General features: G+C 42.1%; 1 protein-coding gene across 1 annotated transcript in view; it reads left to right on the top strand.

The window, feature by feature from the left end:
- LOC126873923 (aryl hydrocarbon receptor protein 1) overlaps positions 1-23,312 on the top strand; it is a 160,041-nt gene that overhangs the window by 113,322 nt on the left and 23,407 nt on the right. Inside the window, exon 3 of the mRNA XM_050635302.1 lies at positions 8,250-8,368. Within this exon, the coding sequence (XP_050491259.1) occupies positions 8,250-8,368 (119 nt within the window). The remainder of the gene's footprint in view (positions 1-8,249; positions 8,369-23,312) is intronic.

Below are 23,312 nucleotides of genomic sequence, written 5' to 3'. Positions count from 1 at the left end.
CAGTCTAGCCGGGCAGAGGGTCCGTTTCGTTGCGTAATGAGAGATTTTATCGCGGTTACAGGGATAGGGCGGGGCAACCGCACTCATGCATTATCACCCCACTTCTGTCTGACGGATTACTTTATACGGTCACTGTACATAGAGAGAGGCGGCAGGGGCCGGTCGCGAGCGGCCGTGTATCGTGGCGTCGAGCACTAAAGAGCGCTTGCGAAACTACTCTCTTCCTCGGCTGTGCTGCTGCTGGCTCGTCGCCTCGATAAAAACTGTCGGCGTCTGGCTCTGCCCGACGAGCGATATCAGATCGTGTATACGCGCCGAATATACCCCGCCGCGGACGCAATTTCTTTTCGCTTCGCTCTGACGGTTCGCGCCCGATGCGATTCGGGGGTTGAATACGTGGGTATACGTTATTCCACGGACTCGAGAAAATCGGAATATCGACGTATCGTTATTGATTTTTAAAGGCTTTGCTGTTGAATGTAAATCGTGTAAGAGAACTTTTAGAACTCGAGGAATATATATATATAGATAGATAGAATTCGTCGAAAGAACTCTATCGAGACTGAAATTGGAAAGCTTTCACGTATACGTATCTCTCGTAACTGTTTTTTGCTTTTGAATCGAGGAAATTTCAATATTCACATAGGTTTGTTAATTTTTAGGAACTTTGATTTCGAATATATCGCACAGCTGAGGAATTAAAACGATCGAAGAAACGTATTTTCTTTTGCCCGGTTTTGACAGAGCTTGCACCTTCTATGATTGGACGGCAGGGGGAGGAGGTTGAATACCCTGAAAAGAGCAGTATTCTTCGTCGAACAGTTGTAGAAGTAATGTTTCTTTCAAAGAAAAGTACAGAACGGTTTCTCGTATATCTGTCGGACCAACCACGAACTCCAAAGAATGAAAAATAAAATTCGAAGCGCTCGATCGTCGAATAAAGAAACACTGCAAACCACACTCTCAATCTACGAACGTGGAAGGATGGTTTCGTATTGCGTGGATTTGTATGGTTTGCAAGATTCGAAAGGGGACAGGAGCACAAAGGAGCGGCCGGGTAATTACCCAATTGGTCGTTGCTTTATAAATCGTCGATCAGCAACGCGAACGTATGTACGATCGCTCGTTACGACCGGCTAATAATCTCTCTTCATGGCTATTATCGTCCGACAGAGGTAGACCGCGAATTAACTTCGTTTCCTCCAGTTTCTGCCATCCAGCTACGCCGGAAAGTTGGTTTCTTCTCTCTTTCCTTGTATCTTTTCCTTTTTCATCCGCGCGAAATCGCGTCCCTTTCGACCGTACCGCGATTTCCGCTCCGGTAACGCGCACCGGACGCGAAAGAATCGAAATCGCGGCCTAATTATTTCCACGAACCGGAGCCAGCGGTTCGCGTGAACCATCAAAGACCACGTTGCTAAGTCCTCGCGCAATCACCTGCCAGGAATCTAAACGCCCTTCTTGGGAATCAATTATCCTCCTCTTATTAATTATCGCGATTGTTGTTGATTGAGTGGTTTGTGTATCGACGACAATTGCTTAATCTTCCTGCACGATATAGATGGAATAATTCGATACAGTCGACTAAATTACGAAGGGTGTTAAGTAGCAGTTTGGAAAGCTTTCGAGGTGTGATTCAACCCTTTAAATACAGCTTTTCGTCGATAAACGATGGAAGAAAGATTTCATGGAATTTCAGAATAATTTTACTTTTAACTTTAAAATATGTTTTCCATGTTTTTCTTCGCTAATAGTAGGGGTCGTGGAAATGCTGCTACATAGAACGTGTTAGCCGAGCATTAACTAAAATTTCGTTGCAATAAATGGAGTTGGGATAAATGGAGTTCTACTGTGCTTTCAATGTCTAGTTGAGCAAAGCCGTGCCGCGAGGTCGGATAGGCCCGCGAGCAAAACAGATCACGGACTTTAGAACGGGCAATTAAAACGTTCGAGGAGCCTATAGATCCGCGGTCGAGATAAATAATGGCCGAAGAGTATGGCGGAGGAACGGCGGCAGCGAAAGGTCACGACACTATGGAACGCTCGCCGCGGAGGTAATTGGTTCGCGTGGGGAGGAAGAATACGCGATAATTGGCCGGGATAAGGGGATTACGAGGTTCCCGGGTAAAAACGCCGAGGATCGGTGGTTTTTCAGAAAGCCGCCAGGGACCGATCGAAAAAAGACTTTTTCGCGGTTCTTACCCGACGAAAACCACTTCGTCTCGCTGCTTATCGCGCGCCAGCCATTCGTTTTCGCGACATAATCAACCGAGAATTGTGGCGAGCGTGTGTGTTAGTGCGCGTGCCTCGCGCCTAATCTTTCATATTCGTTCGCCCCGCCAGGAATCTTGAACGACGATGGCGACTTCTGTGTCCCTCGTTGGCGTGCGATTCGCTTCCGCTCTTATTATATGTCGAAGCTTTAGACCCCGAGGCCAGCTGTTAGATGATCGATCACCGGGTTTTTGGACGAAAGGCAACGTATTTGTAAATGCATCTAGCATTAGGAAGGAAGTAGTTGGGGGTTGCTAAAAAGGGGTAACATTTTCGGCTGGTTTCCTGTGAAATTGAATTGCTCGAAGAAATTGAAATTCTGGTGGTCAATGTAGAAGTGAGAGAAGGAGTTCTTCGTCAAAGTTAGGAACATTAATAGCAGCCGGTTCAGTTTGTCCGGTCGAGAAATCGCTAAAGATTCGAGAGTATAATTTTTCAGTTCGAAGGGGAGACGAGCGTCGTTTTGCGTTTTCTTTGAAACGACAGCCGATTTCTTTACGTTATATATTTAAAAACAGAACAGAAGCGACTGTGAAATTTCTGCTAAGGCTGTAACAAGTACATTTTACTCTACCTCGAGTGCATTCCGCTACTTCAAGTGCAATTTAAGTACGCTTCGAGTCATCAGATTTGTTTCAAACGCGCTTCAAAGAAGCATCTACGTTCTACTTGTCGTGTATCATATTGATTTCTCGGAGATTTAAACAATTTTGAAAATAGATATTCGATATTTTAAAGCACTTAAAAGACGTACCGAACCCTAAGTATATCGTTAATTTTTCATTTTGGTAAAAGAAACTACAGCTATCGAAAGATACGTTGCCTGATTAGTTCGTTTTACGTCTATTTTGCTGTTCTTATTTAGACATATAGTCCAAATAAAGTTTCCAACAGACAAGGTATTCCTGTTCCTTCGTCAGGATGACGGTGCGTTTCACGCAGGCCGACTCGTCCCGGCTCGGGCTAAGTGAATGGTTAAGTAAGTGATTATCTCCTTGAGCGTATAATCGATCGATGATTAATGGGATCGGCGTTGTCGGATGCGATTCCAATTAGGAAGCGTCCACGGTGATCAACGCGTCGATACGCGTGCCGCCGCTTGATTGTTTCAGTCCACGTGGCCCATACGATGGGCGTGTCAACGGACCATTTTTAATTTCCTCCGTCACTTTTGCCAAATCGAACCATTCTGTCATTTTATTACCAGCGATAGCCATCCTGTTTAATATATCCAATTATAAAAGCATTCTAACCGGTTTAAGCAGAAGCTTCCATAATCACAAACTAACAGATAACAAATTATAATTTCTATTGGCTCGACGTGCCACATAATTCACTCTTCTAAAATCCTATACGTATTCTTTAATATTTTGAATTATTCATCAATGAATTATAAAAAAAGTATTAATCACATTTGATACTAATGTTTAAGCATTGTATCAATGTAATTGACTTTTACGTACTATCAGATACAGCTAATGGTGATGCAAGATTTTCGAGTGAAGTGTTACCCCCAATTGTTAGTACTAAATTCTACTAAATACTAAATTCCTATCGAGCTATAAATCCTATGAATTATAAAATATAGACGAACGCGAATTAAATAAAAGAATAATATTGCATGTAAGAGATTCGTAAGTAAAACTGTTGTATCCAGGTGATTGACAATTGCGTACACCGACGAATTAACTCGTCTTCCTTTTCATCGCAATACCGAAGAAACTTCAAACAAAAGAACCCCCATGAAACGTCCTCTCGACAGCATCTGCTTTCTGTAGAAAATTGGACGATAAACGAATGATGGACACGTCCACACCCGATAGTCAACAGCTTGACTAATTCAATTGCCGTCACTTTTGGCTCGGTAAGCGTGTCAGGCTCGAAATGTAGCCTAAATCGTTCGGCAAACAAGCATGACGAGTAAACTTTCGCTCCCTCGTGTGTAAGATCGTGTTTCACGCGTTTCGAAGCGTGCACACGAAGAGATTCACGCGTCCATGAAGGGCCGTACGCCATCGCTCCGGTTCGCGCATTCCGATTGGCCTCTGGCTACTTTTCATTCCGTCGTTTCCGGTCCAGTCCGTCGGCCTCCTCGCGAGTCGACCTTGCGCGAGGAAGTGCAATTATTAACACGGATCTCACGGACTCATCGCCGTGCCAATCTCTCGTTGTTCCACGGATTGATCCTAATCTACGGATGCTTTTCTTTATTTCACGTTTCTTTCAGTTGCGTTGTTTCGCGCAGTTTCCGTGACGTCCACGACACCTTTCTTCCGGTGACACATAGAACGAGCCTTCCCACGAGAGTCGCTCGAACACGATCATCTCCGACGATACCGCGCTCTTTTCTAACTCTCCTTTGCTGCAAATAAACGCGAAATGAGTCGAATCGAACGCATCCTCGAGTTTCGACATCTGGTTTGTGAACTTGAAATCGAAGTAAAAGTAGCGTGGAGCTGGAGATTTGCAATGCTGCCATGGAGTTCCTTCGTGAAAAAGTTTTAGGGTAATTCGAACGTGGCTCAGCCCTATTTTTACTCCTATTTTAAGGATAAATTCAAAATTGAAATAAAGATAGTGGTCTCTGATAGGTAGAATCGATATATGACGACGTTCAAACGTTTCTTTTGTGTGTTAGTTGTGCTTTGTAATAGCGAATGTACATATTTTCTAACATTTTATATTTTTTAATTTGATAAAAGTGTGGGAAGTAATCGAAATGTGACGCAGCCTCTCTCTCTCTCTCTCTCTCTCTCTCTCTAATTGAAATAAAATTCCAATTATCTTTCATTACACGGAAATGTATCGTACGAAAAACGCGTCCTCGAGTCTCGATATTTTCGAAATAAACTGCAAATTAAGATACAACGATATTCCATGACGAACACGAGCGTGAAATTTACGTTTGCTTTGCTTCTGCATACACCTGTACGATCGTTTTCATACAAAGACCGTGGCGAAGAATTACACGTCGCCCATTCACATCGATTCGTTCCCTCTGAAATCAGTGGATCGTTCTGCAAATACTCTGGTGCACGGTCGTTTGACACAGGAATTCTGTCGGAAACGCGAAGAGTCATCGATCGGGGAAGCATTAGCCACGGTCATTAGCCGTAGACGGAATGAAAGAGCATTGAAAATCGAATTGTCGTTAGGGTAAATAAAGCGAACGCAGCATCGTATCCTGCGGTACGCCGTTATCCCAACGGCCATCCTAAATGGGATCCTGTCCCAGAGGGTCGCGTGGCAGAACGCGGCCGCTTCACGACATTGCGTGCCACTATTTACGAGTGAACAACCTCCGTGTTGCTCATCCTTCCAGTACGCGTCATTCCTTCTCTCAAACGTTCCTTTTCGACAATTCCTTCCCGTTCCTCGTCAGGACAACCTGTTACTGCTCACCGTTTCATTGACTTTCCTATTCTGCTTCGCTAATGGCGAAAAGATTGAGATAATTTGCCGCAATTGAAACTGAAATTATCGCTTAAAAATACGTATGAAATTGTTGGTGAAAATCGGAGCGATATTTTCAAATAATATTTCTATATGTAAAATATCTCTATTCGTAAATGACGTTTCCGTATATCTACTTGCGAAATTATTCAAGCATTCCGTGCCTCTAATAGTAGTCTAAGCAGTCGCGATACATTTTGAGTGGAAAAAGTTGAACTTTCCATTGCACATTCAATTCCTTGGAACATTCTCTACATGCGGTAATCTGTGTTGAACATTTGCAAAGCAGGATTCCATCATCACCATTAAAGATTAAGAACATCGAAACGCAACGTAGGTGATTAATCTTGAGTCAGGTTCTTCCTGGATAGAGTGGCTGTCGTCAAGGAGTAGTAGGAGGATAGTACTAAGTAAGCACGATGAAAACTGGCCTGGAGGGTCGCGTGGCGCACGCGTGCTTCACTGGAGGAACATTGCGTGCACCTTTTTATGAGCGGCCATCGGCGAAGTCGCACATCTTTCATGCACGCATCGATACCCTTCGACGCTAAATGCTCCGCGAGGAGGTTGTTCACTTTCGAAACGCATCGACGCGGCGGACTCGTATCATCCGGCTCTCCGACCGGCGGAGCTCACAGGTGGTCTTGTTCTTATTCGTTACACGGTCCGCAACGACGACGACGCGGTGATACGACGTGGTGCTTTCACTTCACCTCGGCCTGGAACTCCTGAAATATCGTATTTTACCCGGCCGCGATCGGTTTCTTCGTGTAAATGATACGAAAATCGTGTGTCGACCTCAGGGTCCCCACATTGGCTGCGCGCGCGCGCCGTACGACAGGTTTCACTTCCACGTTCGAACCTCCCAGTGAATTGTTTTCGATGCCCTAACAACAACAAGCGTTCGTTGGAATCGACGTGTTTAACCATGCCGCGAACCTCGGATCTTTCATGTCTCGAGTCTCGTTCTAAGGAACAAAGAGGATTTGCAACGTTTTGAGAAGATCTAACATCTCATCGATATTTTTATATTATATTTGGAGTTTGGTTTCGTTTTAAAGGACAGGAACATTTACGACATATTTAGGAAGATTTAACATGACGTTTCATGTTTAACCTTGTTGCGATCCTCGGATTTTTATATTTCAAGCTTGGTCTCGTTTTAACAAACAAAAAAGTGTACGTGTTTCATGAGAATTTAACATGGAAGTTGATTTCTAACCTTTTTTGTATTCCAATATTGGTGTTATTTTAAGGGATAAATAGGATTTGCAACTTTCCAAGGAGATTTAACGTGAAATTTCACGTCATTGAATTTGACGTGCATATTGTACGTGTTATGTAAAACATTTGGAAATTCTATCGCTGCTGTAGTGAAACGCAACTGTCGTGATTATATCGGTAAAATTTGAAACACAACCGAAAAAACACAAGACACATATGCATATATTATAATAAAATTCTATATAGATGAACATTTTGCCCAGTTCCTAGATTCCATAGAACACATGGTAATTTCAAACTCTTGGGTCGCTAGCGACGATTAGACACATTTTACCAAGCTTATCACCCAAATATCCAATTATCCGTTACTCTTGTAAAATACAATTGTGTTTTCTAAAATTAGAATGTTTTTCGTCCACAACTTACCTTCTATCCGCACCGTATAATCTCCTCTATCATAGTAATGTAATTGTCACAGCGTATTACCAGTCTTGTTCTGACTCATCGTCGACATTGCCGAACCTATAATCATGCTAAACGTCAGTTTATTTCATCTTTATTTCGAGCGATTGCATTTTATCTCATCATGTACTCTTTATCTTCGTTCTTATCGTGCGAAAGTCAGTCGAGAAAGAGAAGAGGAGGAAGAGTGGACATGGCGATCGAACAACCCGAAAGCCTTCTTTATCTTCTCAAATCGAATCCTTCCGCTTGAGAGAAACGGACGGTTTCCACCGTTGAGGTGTCGTTGTTATCGTTGGCCTGTGTAATCCCCATCTTCGAATCGAATCCTTCCGCGAGAAAGAAAAAGAGGAGAAGAGAGAAGGGGAACGAGTCATCCGAACGGCGAAAGTATCAAACGACGGAAGGAGATTAATGGAGAACGGTCGCGGAGAAGATCCGGCAATACGTGACAGGATGTGAGCGACACTTCCTTTTAAGCCCTATAATAAGCCGTCGATCTGTTGCCCGTTACACCTGCCGTACCCCTTTGCTTAACATGCACGCTATAATTGCAAAATGTACGAGAACCAGATCCTTGCGTTAAATAATATTCTGTCGAAGCCGCCGAATTTTTACGATTTTTTACTCTGCGAATTTCTCTTGTTGCCCGGATATTAAGTTTAATGCTAGAGATGAAATGTCGCACGACATGTATGCGTATCGTATAACGTTTGATTAACATGAATACCATAAGGTTAAGGTGTGCATAATGTCACAGATCATTTTTAGAGCGTTACAGGTGAAAGTTTCGATTAAAACGAGTTAACAAAGCGCTAAACTGTTCTCTGTTGCAGTGGTGATGCACAAAGACAAGGAAGAAAATTCGCACCACGATTCGCATTACCGGGCGAGGGAATTGGCGGCGTTCGCTGCCTACGACCATCATCATCTCGATGGCGAAATGTTCCTGCAGGTGAGTTTTCTAAGACACCGGCTTCGAAGTCGACTCGATAAAAACAACTCGCATAGCCTTAATATATCTTATCATTTGCAAAGATACTGTACTAGAGCTCCTCGTATACGACGAATCCTTCAACGATAGAAACTACGCTCTAACAATTTGAGAGACGAACAGAAGCAGTCTTCGAGTTCTCCGCGATAGACGAGTTTCCCGATTACTCTCGATAGATTGGCTTTTCTTCGGTGAAACCGCAAACATAGTTACAATGGACACGGTCCGTCTCAAACTACTGCCGTTTCACTTCCTCCGTCTTTTCGTAATTGCGAAAACAACCCTTAAAATTAGCCACGAAATCCGCTAAAAACCCAACAGTCACCCGATCGCTGCGATTCGGTTGCTCACAGCGAGAGGCTGCAGAGAAAGAGGCGGGAGGACGGCCTCGGATGGAGGGAACGGGGCGAAATTAAATCATCGCGAGTGAGAGGAAAAGACAGGAAGAGGCGAAGGAGAGCAAGCGGGGGGGAGAGATATCCGGCTGATGAACCGGCTATGAAACCGAGGCGTACGAGGTGTCTATTCCTCCAAAGTATGGAAGGGTATATACACGGATTAATGGCGGTGTATCATGCGAGGCTATTACGTTCCCTTTCCTGCGTTTTAGCTGCACACACGGGAGAAACAGAGCGAGGGTGAGGCACCTAAGTGGGGGATACGATACCAAAGATACTGGTGGGGAACAGTGGAATACAGACGGTGGGGATAGAAACGATATTGCTCGCACGTACGAAGCGGTACCCGCGATTCCATGCGATCGAACGATTCCTGCCAGCATCTATAACGGCCGGTTATTAATTGCTCGCTGGTTAATTGCGTTACGTAGCTCGTGCCGCGAGCTGATCCCCGGACGGGACATTCTGACAGCTTGAAACGCTAGCTGCCGTCATTTTTCCACGCGTCCTCGCGACCTTTAGAAACATAACAATGGGGTGTTTTTACAATTTTTAATGATTTTTGTTCTTTGTGTCTCGTGTTTCTCTTTTTTCTGTTGCAATGAAAGAAAGAGAGAATCATTTGTGAAGTTGAGACTTTTGGTGTAGATTAAAATGATAGATTAACAGGGTCGAAGAGATTAATCTACCGGGAATGACATTATAGTGTTTAACAAAGGGAAAGAAAGATGAACTGTTGTTACGTGAAAAGACGATGAATTAATAGAATGGTGTTTGGACTAGATTGGATTTTTTCTGCGATTTGTCTCGTAACACGGTAGATGTTATTGATGTTAGGATATTAATTGTTTCAATATTTGGCTACTCCTCGCACTATCTCGCAATTTCCATCTAAATTCAAGCAGCACGAAGCAACCACGTAATGCGATCCTTCCCATCTAAATTCAAACAGCAATCCTCGGCAAAAGGAAGATGGCAAACCGAAGCTCGCAACATGGACTCAACATCGCCTCTTTAATTAACTAGAAACGTAGCTTCCAGACGCAAGACATTAAGAAAAGAAGAAAAGAAACGAAGAATCCGGTCTAATAACAGCGATCGGTTTGCCAAAGTAGCTTCTGCTTCAAAAGAGCATCGTATCCCCGTGTACAACACGAGAATCGGATAAAAGTTTCATCCATGAAACACTTTCAATAATTCCACGAGGTAGCAGAAATTAACCGTTGAGCCAGGCCTCGTATTTTCTCTAATTCGTGGAGTTCCTTGAACCTGTCCTTCCGAGGACTTCCCTCGGCCTCCTACGCCTTTCTTCTCCCCCTTCGCCATTGGTCGCTTCTGCCTCCTCCTCTTCTATACCCACGTTATACACCGTTTTGCCGATCCTCATAAAGTTCACGAAGCCCGACAGTAAATCCGGTTTATGACAAGCCGACCGCCACCACCGGACACTCACGAAATTACGGCTGAACGATCGAATTTTTATACTCCTCCTTACTACCAATTATAGTGTTTAGAGGAGGACCGCGCGACCGTAGGATCCAAAAATTTCTCGCTTCATCCCTGTTCGAATTCCATACTCGTGGAATTATCTGAGTCTACGTAATCATTAAGTAGTAGCAGTCGATGTGGAAGTCATTTTCTGGAAAACATACTCGTACATAGATATGCAACTGTTGCGTCTATCACCGCCATTGGAGCAGCCTTGAGAAAATGTTATAGCGATTAAGTCGATAAATGAAAGAACAAAGAGTAAAGCGTTATCGGATATTAGAATTTTTTAATCAGTTGGCTTTTTTCGACGAGTATACTCGTCACGAAGAAATGACAATATTTCGTGTCACGACGAGCCCCGTCGGTAATAAAATAGAAAAACAAAATAGTTGTTTCATTACAATTTAACTCTACGTTACAACAGCCACGTGTACCCTGCATTTGACGACGTGCACACTTTTCAAAGTTTTCAAAGAGGTCGCGACAGCTAAACTGATTAAGAGTTTCTTCGGAATTCGCGATTGTTTATTTGCCGCGATGAACAAGCTTGTAAGTAATTTCTTTCTTTGAGAATTTCGACACTAAACGTACATCTGTACGACGAAATCGAGAAATACGTAAAAGGTGGAGTCGATCGATTCGATCTCGGAAATAGATAAATTGCGTGGACGCACCGCGTGCGTCAATATCGCCGAATCTACTGGAGAAAGAACGAGAATAGGAAAATGATGGCATCTTCGTTTTATTCCGTTAAACCGTAAATTGCTCGTAATAGTTACTCGAGACGATTGAAACGAGGAGGTTGCGTAGCCGGAACGATAGAAAGAGTATCGTTGCATAATTTACGCGAGCAAAACCGAGTCCCTTGGAATATTTAAGGTAATTTCACAGATAGCGATCGCGGCGGCTCGCGGAGATAGCGTGCAAAGAGATACTTTCCCGGTGGATACTTACGATTTTCTCAACGGCTCGCGGATGCATTACTCGCGGCGAAGGTTTCCTAGCGCGAGACAGTTAGTGCGCGTTTTCCAACACTTTCGGCCGCGTTTTAACCGGCAATGAGAATTTCTGCCGCGACGGGGCAACCCGTAAATCCGTCGGCTCGGCTTCGTACGCCTCTCCGCGAATTCTTCTTTCCCCTGTTCGTTGTTTTTTCTTTTTTCACGAATTAAACGAGTTAAGTATGTAACGAGCCCGGCCCCGATATCTTTATGGCCGATCTCGATGAACAATTACTTATTAATAATCGCGCTTAATGGGTCACGCGACCGTTTAATCACCGTAATAATCCTCCGTTGCATTTTTTCAGCCGATTTATGCTATCGAAATTGGAAGTCTAGTATTCCGAAATTTCGAAGATTGCCGTGCTAAAGCTCGAATTTTAGAGATTTGTCCCGTGTAATTTAATTTTAGAGAGCTTTAAGGTTCCTTAAAGCTCGTGCAAGCCTCTTTATACGACGACATGTTGCCTACTTGCAGATCTTGAGCGGATGTCGATAGCATTCAGTCGCTCGTTTATTCTCTCTGTTCGTCCCATGTTGCGTTTTTCAATGATCAACTTCGAGTCGATGTTAACTACATATCAATTGCAAGTTCTTGTTCGTTTATCTTCTTTCGTCGACAGTGACGACGAACGAAATTGAAAGTTCTCAGTATCGAGTCCTCGAACTTGTTACACATTTCTCGAGCCAAGTTTTGCAACTCTGTGTCTACGATCTATGATTTCGGAAAGACTTAAAGACTCTTTGCAGTTAGAAATTCCAGTCGTCGAAGGCTTTTATATTCTCATTACCAATCTGAAATTAACGCAGACGAAATTGGAAGTTGTAAAAATAGAATCTTCAAAGCCCGTAACGCTTCCTGAAACGAAATTCTAAAATTACTCAATTTCACCTACTCAATCTCGTTTCAGCGAACTCGAATGTATTTTCTAATCCTAAATCAACGTCGACTCTGTCAAATTTTTCGTTTATCCTGGCTCGTTAACAATGACGATCGACAGAGCCAAGTGCCTGAGATCTTACGGGGTCGAATATGGGCACCGTATCAACATTAATCAGACTGGTCCCGGAGCGGGTTGAAATCGCCGGGATAAACTAATAAAACACGCGTACGCGTTCACGGTTGCCCCGCGAAGGGGATTTTTCAATCGGCGAGAAGAACATACTTTGCCAATCCATTTCTGCCATCTCTTGCAAATTATCACCCCGAGCAAAGCGCACGATACCCACCCCCCGTCGAGAGTGCGCGCCTCTCTCTCTCTCTCTCTCCCTCTCTTGACTCTCTTGCTTTCCTTTAGCAGAACTCCAACATACTTTTCTTGACACCGTGGCCACGGTGAACGATGCGCCCTGGAAAAATAAAACAGCATTCACCCTTACTTTTCTTCTTTCCTGCCATTTTTTGTCCTTTCTTCGTTGAATCGGTACATCGGTTTGTTTGATTTATGTCATCGATGAGTCTACTTTGGAACAAGTTGCATACCGTTTCCCTTCGTAACATTGTTCAAAGGGATCTTGAAGATTTGTGAAGAGGGACGCCGAAGTAAGAAGTTGGAACGACTTTATCGGAAATTTATGGATTCTCGCCGATAGCTATTCGTACCGTATTCCATATTCGTTTGGAATTTATTTGGATTTTTATTTTCAAGGGATGTGTGGTCTTTGTTATTTATGCTGCCTGGTAATTCGCTGGCATGAAGAGGAAGATTATAGAGTAGATGTTCTGTACTTGTTTCAAGTAGTTGTTACACCTTAATAAAATTATTTTTTTCAATCGTCCGATCCGAAACCTTCGACCGAGATACTTTCACATGGCAGACTGCCGACTTGAGAATTTCAGTTCCTACGTTTCTAATTAAAATGCCGTCGAATGCGATTGAACGCGGCTTACATCTTAAGAGAATTCAATTCGACAGCTTTCGGATAAAATGCTTCGCGATAGAATATTCCTCGTGCGTGTCTTTCCATATGGACGATCTTAACGAGAACCGTAGCGTATTGAACGCTACCAATTGCGATGCTTTCTTCGCTTGCAATTATTTACGCTTCTAAATATTTCCAATTTGCAAGCTGACGATTCCAATGCTTACAACTAAATTTTTACCGAATTAGACGCTCTGTATTTGAAAGTGTTTCACTCGAATGCTTTCAATCCGTTTCCAAAGTGAATATTTTCAACATTTTAACTTTCATACGTAACAGTTTTCCGTTAAAATGTGCTCTTGATGAATATACCACCGAACTTAGTCAGCTTGTGAATACACCAAACGATCGTACGCGAAGACGTGTTGTTGGCAAAGATGAAACGTCAGGGGAAAAGCTGAATGAAACACGATGATTGGAAAGATGGGCGAGATGTAGGCGGCAATTGGAAGTTGGCTTGAAAGCCAGTGGCGTCTATACTCGTTGTAGTCTACCGGGCAAAGCTTGAGAGAGGCAGCAGGAAGAAAAATAGCTTGGTTATGATTACGGGTTACCGGTGGCGGGGGTTGTTCCTGACCACGACCCTCTTTTACCGCTACTGCGGTGTGGCTGGCGTATTAATGCGATACACGATAGCCTGCTGGCTATTAAATAAAAAATATGAGAGCAAAATGGCTGCTTTCGCGGCGATACGTCACCGAGAGGCGTGATTTGTACCGAAGCCTTGGCTAAAAATCGCCTTCCCCCGATTCCGCCGCGCAACAAAACCGCTCCCGGACCTCCGTGAATTTCGAAGCGCGTTTCGTCGGCTAATGCACAGGTTCGCCGATTCACCTCGATGAATTCTTAACGAGCGAGCACCGTGCGAACGATCGACGATCGTACCGAAACGATCGATCGCTTTTGGGAAAAGTTCGATGGAGGAGGATTCTGGTGAACGACGAGGCTGATGATGATAGGTCGAGCCAGGCGTGGAGAATCGCAAACCATTTCGTCTCAACGTCTTATAAGATGTAACCTACACAAATTGATGAAAGTACATCGTACAGTTTATTGTACAACAGTCGTTGCGATGATAATTTCACGATTGCGATCCTCGAAGAAGAACGATATGGTACTTGGTTTGAGACAATTTTGGGCAAAGTAGAGTCCGGTAGAGAAACGCGTTGAGGTCGGTTTCGTGTCGTAAGATGCACAACGTGTGACAATTTATAAAGTTACATTGCACAACATTCATCGTACAACAATTGTCATTCCGATAATTTTATTACCAAAGGACTTCAGAGGAAAGATGAGTAATCTGAGAATACTGTGGGAAAGTTAGATTCTAATTGAGAAATCCAACGTGTTATAAGATGTAACAGAAATTGTACAACTGTCGTTACTGTGATAATTTCATGATTGTTAAAGGCTTCGAAGGAAAAGCGATATGGTATTCAATTTCGGAAAACTATGGAAAAATTAGAGTCTGGCAGCGAAATCTGATTCAGTTCGTTATACGATATGAAAGATGCAAAAGCAGTATATTTCATAAGCGAAATTTGCCACAGGTGGAGTTTTCTCTTGGGTTAAGTCGAGGTCATTGGGGAACTAAATTTTATATTTTTATTCAGCGAAAATAGGAGTAACTCGGTTTTATCGTTAACGCGTTACGTAAGAAATGTGCTTAGTGTTGCTTTATGTAAGAGATAGGTTGCAGCTGGTCTAACTAAATAAATGAAGCACACATACGGGCTGGCGCCACGAATTCGTCTGACCTAGGTATCGAGTAATGTTAATACGCGAAAAGAGAGCCGCTAGCGAATTATGTATTCGTCTTCGATTTTCTTGAGGCTCGGGATCATCGGTTGTCGAGGATGATTTTTACAGAATTCGTGGACGATCGAGACGAACGACAGGAAAACAGGCAGGACGAAGTTGAGCAATCAGCCAGGAGGCAAAAGGGGCAGACATGCAAGCATCAGCAACAAGTAAGAGCTTGGATCTGCTGCTCAAGTCGACGGTGAGCTCGCACGGAGCACACTTACATTGCAGATTTATTTGACTATCGAACGAACAGCGAAATATTCGCTCTCTTATTTGTTTACTATACGTGTTTATCGTTTTTATCAATTTTTAAAAATTGGCAGTCTTTTAGCTATATTCAACTCGTTCACTCGTCGTTTCGATTCACAAGTGTTTGAACAATTGCTTCTTATTTTTTGTTATTATTTTTTTAATTTAGAAAATGGTATGTATAGCGCATTAGAAGTCAATATACGCTAGAAGTGAAATGAACGTGTTAGATTCGGTCTCTACAATCGTAATAAAACACGATGACGATGAGCCTGATCGTTTACACTGTCTACAATTGCCATTAGAAGTACGCTAAGTATCAGAAGTATACTTAACAGGAGAAAGAATGCTCTAGCAGTTCTAATGTCACAGTAGTATAGGACACTACGTTATATAGACATTTTTGCCATTACCTTGGACAATGCATTCTTTCGGACTACTTAATCATTATATATGATATACATCATTAAACAAAATATGTATTGATAGCTGTAGTTAGGAAGACTGTATTTACGTGCTAATAAGCACCGATCGCTGTTTGCTGCAAAAACCATGGAAACTGTTTTCCACGGGAAAAAACATTTCGAAAATACACCGTTGTATAATCGACGCGATTTCTGGATAAAAAGCAAAGGTAGAGCGGCTCTAATAGGAAGTTTGAAAGGAAGCGACAAGTCGCTCGAAATTGTTCAAAGTCGCACGCGTTTCATTATTCCATCCGGAGAGCCGGTATCGAGATTAATCAAACAAGATAGGCGAGTAATCTGCACTTGCGATCGAAAACCGTCGCGCGAAGAGGAGCCGAGTGATTCGACAGGGGCAGGTGTCGAAGCTCGGCGAAGAAAAAGGCGAGCGTGCGTCGTCCACGACCAAGGAAGTGGCAGCCTGTCGACGATTAAATGAACTTTTATTTTCGTATCGGCCGCGTTCCAGGCTGTCGTGAAGCCGCCGGATGCTGCCTCGTTAATGACCGTGTGTGCACTGTGAATGGCGTTGTATATAGTGAATGGTATGGCAAATATGTTGCAAACGAAGTTTACGAGGTGAAGGTATTCCAAGTAGCCAGATTATTTTTGTTTTATATCGTCCAGTTGCTATGGTTGCTTTTTTTTGTCGTACAGGGTGCATCAAAAGTAGCGTTAAAATCCTTCCAATCGTGTTATTATTATTCATTTTTATCGTTTTTCCGCGATGTCTTATGAATGTTCTTTTTGCCAATACAATTAGGAAAATGAAAGTTGGATAGAAAAGTTGTTTCAACCAGTGAATATTATAAACAGTTTGAACCTTGAAATAGGTGAATATTCTTTGATCACCTTGTATACAGAATTTATAGGCATTCCGTTTTAACTCATTTAGTTACCTCATCTAACGGGGAACTTGATCATCGTTATTACGAGCGCCGAATGTTTCATTTTATAGCGGTAAACCGAAGTACCGAATGAGAGGGATTTTTATCCGTGTATGACCATAAAGTTTATCTGAAAAATAAAATTGTTTATATATTTCGGCAGAATAATAACGCGTCGAATAAGTCGATATTAAGTTTTAGTACGTCGTGCCTTCTTCATGAAACCAGAAGGGCAAAATTACACAGTCCTTAAAAAATTCAATCCTGCAAGATTTTAGATACGTACGATGATTAAATAGTTCCTACATATTTCTACAAAAATGTTAGCAGCCACCGGTTAATAAATAATCGACAGCGACGGTGAACACGAACGCGATCCTTTCCATAAACTAAACCCATTTTTAAAGCCAATATCCAAGACAGAATATCGAACAAAATGGACATGTTATTATTACAGAATCACTCTGTATACCTGTCACAACGTCCCTTCGAGACAAGCCCATAAACCATTTCTCCTATAATCGAATAAATAATTCCGAATGCTAGTTGTACTATCGAAACGACAAACGTGGGATTGTTTTGAAAGAAACATTTGAACCCCTTTAGAGGGAAGGGTGGCATCGAAACAGCAATTTCTGGCCCGTGATTGCGTTCCTTCATAGCGTAACGGCGGTTTAGACTGATAACCGGAAGCCGGGCGCAAGGGAAAACGGGGCGATCGGCAAAGTGTAGTGAGTCAGTGAGACACGGGCTGAGTCAAAGGTAAGTGTAGGTTAGGTGGGTGCATGGGATGGGATGATATGAGGTTAGGTTGGTGGTCGACGGGGCTCGCCTTGGTCTGGCACCGCTAGTCCTTCCCGTATTGATCGCGTGCTCCTTTCCTCCCTTAGATACCACCCCCTTTTGCGCCTTACGTATCGCCAGCATTTGCTCTTACCCTGGCGTCGACACCGACGAGACTCCGACGAGACACCGGCCATGGATCCTCCTCATCGACCAGATTCGATATTCCATCCGAATCGTTCGTTCGATGACCCTTCACGAGTTTATTCTATTTTATTCCTCTTCCTGTCTCTCGTTTTCTGCTGTGGCATCTTAATTCCCTCACCTGTCATCGGGATTATTATCTTTCGCTGTAATTGGTCGACTAATGGTACTAATTAATCGACAAGTTACAAGTTGGCGGTTATTGGCGTTTCTTTCACAGTTTTATCATTTCTTTACGATCTCGTTAGTACTGGAACTGTCAATGTAATTGAAACGATCGATCAGCAGTTTTTCATAGAACATTATAGATGTACATATTTCGTACGCAGATTATGTAGATTTACTAGAAATCGTCATTACATACTTGGAATGATCTTTTTTAAATATATGGACAATACATGTACAAGCTTTATATTATATTCTACTATTAAGTAGAATAATCAGTTGGCTTGTAATTTGTAGAATTTACTCACAGAACTTTATTTCTTCGATATCATTAAACTTGCCACTATTATGCGATTGAGTTTATCGGCTTGTAACTTGTAGAATTTCGTTAACGTTATTAGTTGAATCGCGCTAGAGGACGCAGGTGTTTCCTTCATCCCCTTAACTTTGTGTCCTTTCATTCTTTTCTCATTCCGTCTGACTCACTAGAAGTCTTAATCGCCGAAACAAATGAAATTTCGATGCTTGCCGCAGAAACAAGTGTCCTCGCTGCGGATAGATGCAGATACGATTAATCATTCGCGGGCATAAAACGTGGTCGAGCGACTTTCGTCGGCGGACGTTTCCCGGAAGCATGCTGTCTAGCCATCTTGCTTAGTTCAGACGCGAAAAAAATACCGTCTTGATTTTTTTTCGACGAAAAAGGTCCCGTTGCCTCGCGAGTATTAGTTTCGCGAACGTGGCTCAAGCTACCCTTCCGGTGTCCATAATTAATCACGCTCGAGCATGAAACCCATCGAGCAAACCATTATCGTTCATATTATTATTTCTTGCGTCTTATCATTCATGTATTTAACCCGGGACATTTTTTCCTCTGTCGTTGATTTTGGACGAGATGATTGATGGCGCCACGAGATCATCGATTTAACACCGATCTCGATTTCTTGGAATTTTGTGTTCAAATCTCATCGATAGATATTTGCTTGAAATTTGCTTCTATTCGACAGCGTTGGAGTAAAAAGTTGAATATTTTGGACGTTTGTAATGTTAAAATGTTACGTCGAATATTTACAAATGGGAATTCTCATTTAGGAATAGAATGTGAAAGCTTCTGAATTTATGTGCCTCGAACCCCAAAAGATGCAATTTAAACGAGGCTTTTTAAATTCATTTTTAATTGTTTAATTAACAACTATGGCATCGCGAAAGTGAAATCCTCACACCTGCGACTCGAACACCTTCGAACTTACCACGTTCGAAATAAAGCATATGCGAGGCAAAGAAATTTCACTCGAGAAACACGTGAACGTTTAATCGCAATTATCTAGACCGATATTCAGAGTACCTTTCGGGACGTAATTCGTCAGAGCGGAAGAATCTGTCCGATCTCGTTTCGCGTGGCCCGTCAACCTCGACAGCTTTAGCAACTGTAGTTTTGTCGTTCGTGCGTACGTCGCCGATAACGACCATTCCTTCGTCACGGAGCACGAACGCGACCTGGCAATAATTTTATGAATTTATCGTTTTCCACGTGTTCTACCGGCGGCTCTCGCGATTACTTCCCCTATTTCGTTAATTAAGTCGTCCCTTACGAAAAACATTACCGTTCAATAGGATGCTTAATTGCCTGTGCGTTAATGAGCTAAATAAAGTCTTGACTAACTCCTGTCGTAAAATCAGTTTGCGTTACTGAGGACTAGTTTTCATTCGCGTCTGGCTGCGAGGCAGAATGAACTGTGATCCGGAGTGACTTCATTCCAGAACAGTAAATAGGGTTTTAAAATACAGGCAGAAGATAACTACCGATTGTGCCCCATGTAATATATACGATACCGTTCATAATTATTTAGTGAAAATTGAATGCTTTTAGATATTGGTCGCTGTCAAGTCGAAAGCTTCCAAATTGAGTATCCTCAGGTCGAAAAATGTCAGATAGCACTCCTCCAAATTAAAAGTCTTTAAATTGAACGCTACAAGCGAGAAGTTTAGAAATTGCACGCTCCCAAGTCGAATGCTTTCAAATTGAACGCACTTAAATTGAGCGCTTTCAAGTTGGGGTCGTTCGATTCAAAACTATCCGAGTCGGAAGCTTTCAATTTTGCGAGCCTAGAATGCGAAAAAATTCCATATTGAAACCTATTCTACCAAGTTTCTCGCTTGCGAAGGAATTTATTAATCCCTGCAGAAACTAAGAACAGGTTTTCACCGGCGCGATAATTTTCCTGATAAATATACATTGCGAAAGGGAAAACGTTATTGTTCGCTATCCAATGCATCGCAAGTAATAGATATATTATTATACAAAACAGACAACAGGGAGTGTAATCGATATCGCAGAACATATATTTACTTAGTTGATTTATGTACTGTGCCATATGAAGTGCGAGTTAATTGCCGACTCGTAATGAATCATGTGTTAATTAAATCGCAACGTAATTGCATTTAGTAGCTCTAAACGGATCCCCTCCCCCGAATAAAGATTTCCTTTTGTTTGTATTAATGAAATTCCGCGATGCAAAAAACGTGTGTCTATTATCTGATTTACATACAAAAATTCATTAGGCTTTACATGAATTAAGAGGAAATCACGTAGAATTAATAGTAGAATCTTTTATCTCGGTATGTAATTTATTACGGTGAACGTTCTCTTCCGATAAGTATCTGTTACACCTGCGATCACACAGAAACTAGAAGAAATACAAATTGCCGTTTAATGTTCAGCAGATATGGCAAAACCAACCATCGAGCTTTACGTTTTCGTAAAGTTGAGTCCTAAAGCTTAGATCTCAGATTGATTTTTTATTTTCATGTAGATACAAGCGGACGACCGATGTTCATTTGAATAAAAATGATTTTTTTTTTAGATTTGAATGAAGCAAACGGGACATTTGCGAATTCTGTATTTTAGAATCGAAAGTTTTTAAATTAGATGCTTTCGAATTCGAGAACTCCCGAATTGAAATTTTTCCAGGTCGAAAGCATTGAAATTAAAAGCGCTCGAGATCGAGAACTTCCGAATTAAAATCTTCGAGAAGTCGAAGCTTTGATGTTAAAAGCTTTCGTCATGTCGGACTGAAATTTCATCAATTGAATGCTTGAAATTCGCAGCGTTTTCGAACAAGGGAAAAACAAACGCCGGGTAAAAACAAAGGTAAATTGTATGCGATAGGAAGGAAATATGCTAAGGAGCAGATATACTTGGCCGATTAGATCGTGGCTCGAAAAATTGGAAGCGAGTTACGTGTGCGGAAACTTAAGAGCAGCTTAGTCGAAATAATAAAGGAACTATAAATTCTGACTGTGAAGTGGCACGCGAGTTGCGCGCTATCAATCCGCGAGAGCTCTGCGAAGTGGCGATCAAAAGAAACGCGATATCCTTGCAGCGTTAACGTTTTATCCACATTTTTTCCTTCGTTGAATCTTTCCCCCTTTTTCTTTTTTAATAATACCGCACTTTCACACCGCTTTCTTAATTAATTGTTAATGACCTCGTGCGTAAAAAATAATAGTAAAGCAATATTCGTAAACTGAGTAATCTCCCGTACTGTATAGCATGCTGTTATTCGATAACAGTACTTGCAACTCGAACGTTTTCAATTTCAAAGATTGCAGTTTCGCAAAAATTCGAAAGCTTTCGCTTCAAGCGCTTATCATTTTCAGAGTTTTTCATTCGAAAGTCTTCCGTCCGATGCATCCAAGCTTACGAAAAATCATTCAAATTCCAACTAAGTGGAACTAAGTAACCAACTAAGTAACATCCCTTCTACGTTTATAATAAACAGAAATTCCAATAAATTTTCTATAAACGATAATCTACAGATTCACCGACAATTACTCATACGGTTTAAGGTGTTAACAACGTGCACGAATGGAAAGCAAATTAAAGGAGAAATGGTTATTAGGAAGAAAGAGAGAGAGAGGACGGAGAGAGTATCGAAGGAGATGTAATTCCGATTTAGGTTATTCGTAGGCTCTGCATACCGAACGATCGTGCTACGGCCCGTGTCCGTGCCCGTGACTTCTAGTTGCATGAGCGAAGAAAATGGAAAGATTTCGTGCGTGAAGTATTATTGGCGACCCGCTAATACACCAGAGTCAAGGTGAGGATGAAGGGGTATTAGAAGTTCACGCTTGGACGGAACACGCGAGTACTCGCACACTCGGCACGCGACTGATTCGCTGCCGGCCAACACACGCGAGAAATAAAAATCCATCGATTTTCTTTTCTGGCCCCTTGTCCTCTCTCGTTTTCACCCTTCGCTGCTCTTCCTGGATCGTGTCAACCGTGAACTCAGCCTCGTGTAAACGATACGAGAAATACTGTTCTCCTTTGCCTTCCTCCTCCTTTTATTCTCCCTTTTTCTTTCTTTTTTTTTTTTTTTTATTTTCTTGAATTGGTAATGCGCGAATAAGCAAAGTTTAAGCATTTTTGGAATACTTAAAGAAATATACAAAATTAATATATATACAGAAATATATAAAAAAGATTCTTTACGATATTTAGCGAATGAAAGGTATCTCGATAGATTTCGTTTCTCTGGTAAAAATATAAAATTCGCATAAACGTGCGTTGAGTAATAACGAGGAAATTTCTAATCTTCGTTTCGTCAAGATCTTCTGTTGCTCGACAGATTGGACTTTGAGTATTAATATTATTTGATTAATAATTGAATATTATTTTTATGAATTCTTATTTGATCTCATTCGTGGGTCGTTTGACCTTTTATTAATTTTTAGTTTATCAGAGTCTTCAATTGGCTGAAAGATTGGACTTTAAATATTGGTTTGATAAGTTGGATTGACCGAATTTTCATTAATTTTTATGTTATTAGCGTTTTTCTTATCGTTGAATGGGTTTGGAGGAGGATGCAATCGCGCCGATTAGACGGAATCCCACGGGGGATGGCACGGTTTACAGAAATGGCCATGTCGGCCATTTCGAAGGGAAGAAGCGTAGGCAGGCAGCGAGAAAATCCTATTACAGCTTATATTCGTGGTACAGGGGGTTGATTGAAGCTCGGGGAAACTCGCCCTCCGCGCGGATCCGTATTGACGCGAGCGGCCAGAGAGAAACCCACCCTCTGGATCAACCAATCAAATCGCAGCATCCGTCGCGCATGCGATCGCTTCGATAGCCATCCCCCGACATTATCGGTTATGGTGTCCCTACCCTGTCGGTGAACCTTGGCGAATTTCTCGATACTTGGAGTATTTCAATTTGCTATCTTCCGATTCTCTGACACTGAATTCGGATTAATTCGCAAGTATTCAATTTCGAAGCGTTCGCTTTCTGCTACAGCAAACTGGTACACAGGCTGTCTGTTAGACGTCATACGCGATCCCACGGACTATCTTCACTGTTAAATTGTTAAATTTCGCACTGAATGTTAAATTTTGTTTAGGCTTAGAGTTTAAGTTGTAGTAAATAAGGATCAGCTAAATTAAAGTAGCTACTTTGAAGTAAAGCTATCTAAGCAAGTAGTTCTATTACAATAAATCCCGAGTCAGCCACTGAAGCTGATGTCAAATCATTC

This window comes from Bombus huntii, chromosome 15 (genome assembly GCF_024542735.1).
Source record: "Bombus huntii isolate Logan2020A chromosome 15, iyBomHunt1.1, whole genome shotgun sequence".
NCBI lineage: Eukaryota > Metazoa > Arthropoda > Insecta > Hymenoptera > Apidae > Bombus > Bombus huntii.
This window is presented reverse-complemented; position numbering and strand designations above follow the sequence as displayed.